At 41.7% G+C, this 6,426-nt stretch overlaps 1 protein-coding gene across 2 annotated transcripts; it reads left to right on the top strand.

Annotated features, from left to right (window-relative positions):
- The first annotated feature begins 349 nt into the window (after positions 1-349).
- lrr1 (leucine rich repeat protein 1) lies at positions 350-6,413 on the top strand. 2 transcript variants are annotated; one of them, XM_089005192.1, is made up of 5 exons: positions 351-866; positions 1,636-1,734; positions 3,937-4,189; positions 4,769-5,243; positions 5,818-6,413. In XM_089005192.1, the coding sequence occupies exons 1-5, from the start codon at positions 684-686 to the stop codon at positions 6,071-6,073; spliced, it is 1,266 nt and encodes a 421-aa protein (XP_088861318.1). In that variant the 5' UTR covers positions 351-683; the 3' UTR covers positions 6,074-6,413. The 2 variants fall into 2 exon arrangements, with proteins under 2 accessions (XP_088861319.1, XP_088861318.1); XM_089005193.1 differs by lacking the exon at positions 1,636-1,734 and having other exon boundaries at positions 350-866.
- The last annotated feature ends 13 nt before the right edge of the window (positions 6,414-6,426 follow it).

Raw genomic sequence — 6,426 nt, 5'->3', positions numbered from 1 at the left:
GACATAATTATGTGACAGACCAGGAAAAAGAAATGAATAAGAAATTTACTGAGGAAAGGGGGATGATGATTGATGGAATGAAGACGGTAGGGTTGAAGCCAAAGACATTTTTAAAGTCTAGCATACGGGGATGGGTTGGGGATTCCACATTACGTTTTTCTACACGTGTTTGCACTTGCAGCAAAAAAATATAGAATTGGTGCGGTAATGTTTTAATGTCGTGTGGAGTGCGGAAAAATCGACAGGGGCGATAATGCAACATAATGGATGCCAACCACTGTCAAAAGAAAAGAAAGAAGAACGAGCTCGAATTGTAAACACCGTCGTTATTCTTTTTATTTTGAAAGTGGTATGACGTCACGTCCAGCGCGCGGGCTTACGCTAACAGTGGAGCTAAGCAAACCCACTCCCTGTCATCCACTTTCAAACACGCTTTTTGAAATAAGCTCACAAAGGTCAACAGCTTTTCTGCAATACCACTTGCACATCCGCGGAATGACGTGTGTTGGATCGTCGTGTAAATGCGACTTTTTGTTCGGTTTTCTCTGAAGTCCGATGCCCAGGACGTGAGTTACGGCGGTGGGTTGTTTTTAGCCAAGATTCCTCCTGGTGGTATGCATCGTCCCGGCAATTCTCATTTTCGAAGCTGGCTGTGAAAAATTTAGCTCCAATAGCCGATCAGGATGAAGTTGCAGTGCGATGTGGAAGTGGTGAATCGTATGCTACCCACCTTCGGCATGAAAAGTCGCGGCAAAGGGGCGAGAGCGGTACTGTCCATCGGGAAACACTTGGACAAGACCAGTCAACGCTGCAACGTCTACATGATGATCTGCACGGCCAAGGACAGAACAGGCTCCAAATATAAGGTCTGATAACACTCTCGTTTTCTTGAATTACATAGTGAACTTGACTTGATGTGTTTTGGTCAGTTATGCACCTGCTGCAATCTATTGAAATGGCCATTTAATGGTTTTACATGTTTTACACGTCTAGACATGGTCGATGAACAAAACTACATTATTAGTAGGAAAGCATCTTCAGACCATTTGAGGGAAATTTTATATTTCCCCATGCCACAATTTATTCTTCCATCATGTTTGAGATTCACAGTCCCTTCCAAAGGTTTTAAGCTTTTATTTCCTCTTTTATTTCATTGTATTTATAATAATAATAATAATAATAATAATAATACATTTCATTTTTAAGTGCCTTTCAAAACTCTCAAGGACACTTTACAGTCAGGATGTTTTTTCTGCGGCTGAGCAGCGGCAGCCACACGCACCAGCGTTCACGTTCAAAATGTTGACAGCACTCATATCAAGACGTTTATTGTGAATTATGTTTTAATATACCGTAACCACACGGCAAACATTTAAGGGTCTCATTTATTTTTATACCCAATTAATATTGTCCTGATCTCATATCCCGCCTCAAGGTAACTACCATAAGCCATTTTAGGGGGTTGGGAGGGAATAATATTGTGACACTGCAAAAGTGACGCAGACAAACAATTGTGAAAACAAAGCCGTTGAATTCCTGTCTGAACTCGCGAACAGTGTCACCTGCAATTATGCGCTGCCGTGTTTGGAAATAGAATTTTCCACTTGTTGAGCATGAGCCAATTTTATCTTGCAGCTCAAAGACAACATTGAAAAATTCTTCACGTGGTTTGTAGAGGAGGGCAAGGCCACGGTGAGATTAATGGAACCTGCCGTCGACATCTGTCTAAGCAAGGTAGGGGGGTTATTGATTTGTCAAAAGGCATTGTGAAGTATTTAATTGTCAGTTTATTTACTGTAGCAAGCGTCCGCTTGCCCATTTGTCATCCACACAAAACCAGTTTGTTTTGACGGACATGAACAGACACCACCGCAGCCTCATTGTTTCCAGTAGATGCTGAGCCTGAATGCTGTCGGGCAACAGTGACCTTTCGCCTACCTTTTTGACACTTCTGACAATCACATTCACTCTCCAGAGGTCCGACAGCGGGTACAACCGCGTCAACACACAATGTTAGTGCTTGCATTGAAGCAATGTCAACGTGATAGCACAACATTGAATAGACAAATATGAACGGATTTAGTGTGTAACATACTTTTTTTTTGTCTCTCTGTGCCTTGCGGATGACTGGCAACCAGTTCATAGTGTCCCCTACACACTGACTGAAAACCGCTAGAATAGGATCCAACATTCTTCTTGAGAATAAGCAGATATAAAATGGATGGACGGATGATCCCAAAACACTCACTTTAAAACAGCTCCCTTAAATAAATACCTTTCTAACAATTTATCGTATAAAAATAGATCAGAAGTGCACGTGCACATGCAGCCAAGAATCTCTCTGACCTCAAATAAAAACCCAGGCTAAACCTGGCTGCTCCCGATTTAGAAAGTTATCACTTGGTCCAGATGTACCCTTCAACATATGTTCTTGACACCAATAACTACTTTTCGGGTGCCATCTTGGGGTATCCTTAACAGTTAAAGAAAACGGTCAAAAACTGTGAAGTGGAGCATTTAGTTTCCATTACATTGACCAGGTTTATCCAATCTGTATTTTATTTTTACACTGCACTTTCATGGACAGATAACCACATTTGAAAGCAACTTCATTCCAAAGTGACACTTTTTCAATTCCATTTTTTTGTTTTTATTTCCACCATCCCAATCATGTCACTTAAACGCGACAGTGTATGAATCGAGACGAAATGTTCTATCAACAATATCAACATCTGAATTATTGGATCACTTGTCCATGTGCTTATGATATTATCTCACTTTTCATCCAGAGTCACACACACACACACCTCCTTGTTTTGTTTCCTCAAAGGAAATAGGTCAGCATATTTCCATGGAGTGTGTCCAGTTTAAATTGCGTGCTGTACAAGAAATGAAAAACACTCCTCCATCAGAAAGCAAGGCTGAGACGAAACATATTTTGGACTATCATGCTAGCTAATGCTTCAGATCACATTTATTTTCCTCACACGAAATATCGTCAAAAGAAAGCATGTGTTCAACTGTCCATCTGTTGTGTGAAATGCGTGTAACCAACTGAAGCACTGTTGAGAGTGAAACAGGAAATAACAATGAGCTTGAATGCAAACCGTGCAGTCAGTCACATTGCTGATGCCATTCACACTTTTTACAATACTGTACAATACAATACAATATTGATTGATATAGCGCTTTAACAGCTGCAGCTGTAACAAAGTGCTTAACATGTGTAATTGTCACAGAAGTGAAAAAAAGTCAAGAAAAAAATACAGTCCATAAAAAGTATTGGATATAAAATACATATAATATAAAAAAGGAACCCCCGTGAGGTTTAAGCGGTCCGAAAGATGAATAAATCAACGAATAAAAGAAGGTACTTTTTAAAAGGAACTACCATAATTACCATAATTAAATACTGTACTTTTGCGTTTCTGTTTCAATGGAACAAATTTGTTGCTATATTACTGACTTTTTTGTGACTCTTCTAACAAGACCGCTGCTCACCCACAGAAAAACTGATCCAGTGACTGTAAAGTGACCTTGAGAGTTTTGAAAGGCGCTTAGAAATCAAATGTGTTATTATTATTATTATTATTATTATTTTCAACTAAGCGATTATAAAAAACAGATGTGATGACTCTGTGGTGCTATTGGAGCCACCTTCGGCGAATGGGACCGTAACTCAATTGGGTGGTCTCAATTCTGCGAATATGACATCCACTTGGTCACAGGTGCATTTTGAAAAATTGGAGCATAACTAAAGATTTATTCCATTCAAGGGTTTAATTAATTAACTATATTCACATTTTAAAAGAGGGCTGTACAATGACATTGGAGGCATCAATGGGACTGCACAGTTTAGTGCTTAAAATAACCACAGATGCTTTAGGGAACAACTACCAATATCAACAATCTGATGATGTCACTTTTGATGGTCAGGCCGACGCAAACAGTTTGAAGAACTTCCTCTCGGCCGCTCGCCTGGCGGACAGGGGGTGCGACGCCAGCAGCCTCCCACTGTCCACCCTCACACCGGTCCGCGCCAGGGATGTTGAGCAGCCCAAGAAGAAGTTAAGCATCGTCTCCAAGAAGGACTACCCGCTCACCTCCAACTTCCCTTACTCCCTGGAGCAGCTGCAGGTCTCCTACTGCAAGCTGTCGCGCATCGACATGCGAATGCTGTCACTGAAAGGTGCGTGACATTTATTGATTTGTGTTTTGAACCTTTTCATGCACTCTGTAAACTTATAACACCTATCCACTGAAGTAACTGCTGTCCCCGAAAGGGGTTATGGTGGACCTATATCGTTCAAGGATCATTTATGTGAAAGGACAAAAAGAACTTCATTCCATCATCTCAACCAAATCCAATTGACTCAAAATCCCGCTGGGTTCTTGAATCGTATTACACCCACTTCCCATTTTTTTAAATACATATTGATATCTATCTCTCTAGCTATTGGATTGGATTGGATTGGATTGGATTGGATTGGATTGGATTTTCCTTTATTAGTCTCGCAGTGGAGAAATTTACATTTCACAGCAGCAAAGTGAGGAAAGGAATGAAATTAGAAAACAAAATACATGAGCTATCTGTCTGTCTGTCTGTCAGTCTATCAGTTTATCAGTCTATCTGTCTGTCTGTCTGTCTGTCTGTCTATCCATCCAGCTAGCTATCCATCCATCCATCCACCTTTCCCTCTATCTAGCTAGCTATCGATTTACTGATTTATTTGGATTTGTTTATTTTTGGTTTGTTTGTTTGTGCAAGCTCTTCGCAAACTGGACCTCAGCAACAACCACATCAAGAAGCTCCCCGCCACCATCGGTGATCTGGGTTGCCTCTCCGAACTCGTCCTGCACAACAACCACCTGGAAGTCTTTAGCGAGGCCCTCTGTCTGTCCACGCTGCAGCGGACCCTTCAGCTTCTGGACCTAAGCCAGAACCGGCTTCAGTCACTTCCCGCTCAGTTCTGCCAACTCCGGGAACTGGTGAACCTCAAGATGGATGACAATAAACTGGTCTTTCTGCCCTTCCACTTGGGACGCCTCACCAAATTGAGGTTCCTGTCCGTGGCGCACAACCAACTCGCCGTGCTGCCCGGCGACTTCCGCAAACTGCGACTAGAGAACCTGGATTTGTTCGGAAACCCGTTCGTCCAACCCAACCCTCTGGACCACACCGTGCGGCTCACGTTCCCGGTTTCACTTCAAGAGCTGGCTTCCAGAGCTGTCGTAAACCTTAGGTTTGAACGATTTTTGTCTTCAAGATGCGTAAATAGTGTCCACAATTTAGGGCTGCGTCATATATCCTTGAATTAAAGTTTTGGGAGGCTTTCAGGGATGACTTGATTTATCCTAATCCTTAAAGCTTGCTGCACACCAAGCACTTGTCAAGGAAACAGATTACCACAAGGAGCGGAAATAGGAGAATCAAGGAAACCATGTGCATTCACTGACTGCATCTCCGAGACAGACTCTGCACTTTACATCCTAGCGTACAAGTCTTTAGTATATTTTTGGCAGAAAACAATAAGCGATTCTTCAAAAACAGAGCGTGGTTATTGCCGCTCCTGGTTGAAATTCACTGTCATTGTGACACCTGTTGGGTCGTTATGTATCCTTGTGTCTGTATTATGACCATTTACCTTCGATTGAATTGCTGTCAACAATATTTTGACATCTTATCTGCATGAACATCCCCTTATCTGCATTAGATCCACATTACATGTTTTTAGCATGTCAATCGCTAGGCTAGCTGGAGACAGCTGCTTCGCACCCAACCTCATCATCTAACAAATGTTCATTTTCTTTTACCAGAGTTCCATACGGACCTCACCTCATCCCCGCGCAGTTATGTCAAGACCTGGAATTGGCCAAGATTTGCGACTGCGGGCGTTTTTGCGTGAGTTTTTATATTAAGACGTGCGTGAGCATGAACCTTCATCAAGTTTCTCACACGGTGGTTCTGGTGGACGACATGGGAGGGACAGATGCACCCGTGCAGCGGCACTTTTGCTCCCTTTCTTGCTATTCCGAGTTCTTGGATAATTCCCTCCAGAGGGGAATCAGATGAGAGGACGGTGTGGAATGATATCTAAGTAGTTTGAGATTGCTCAAAAAACTTTTGGGGGAAGAATGGACACTGTTGTCGGGTCAGTATTGAGCAGTTTACCTCTGGATATTCAACATCCAACATTTCATAGATTTTTAAATGTTCCTCCTGCATTACCGACTGACCCATTTCATCAAAATGAGGTAATTATGAAATTGAATTGTGCAATGACCTCATTTCTTCAATTTTAGGAGCAGGGTCATGGGAGTTTTTTTAATGTACGCATGACTATTTTTCTATGTGTTAAACATTTAAATAAAAATAGCCATTTGTTGAATAAAGTGTGCAACTTCAAAATGGATACCTATATTTTA

The sequence above is a fragment of the Hippocampus bargibanti genome, linkage group LG09 (assembly GCF_051943395.1).
Source record: "Hippocampus bargibanti isolate YZ-2025 linkage group LG09, ASM5194339v1, whole genome shotgun sequence".
Lineage (NCBI taxonomy): Eukaryota > Metazoa > Chordata > Actinopteri > Syngnathiformes > Syngnathidae > Hippocampus > Hippocampus bargibanti.
Note: the sequence above shows the minus strand (reverse complement) of the source record. Positions and strands in the feature narration are given on the sequence as shown.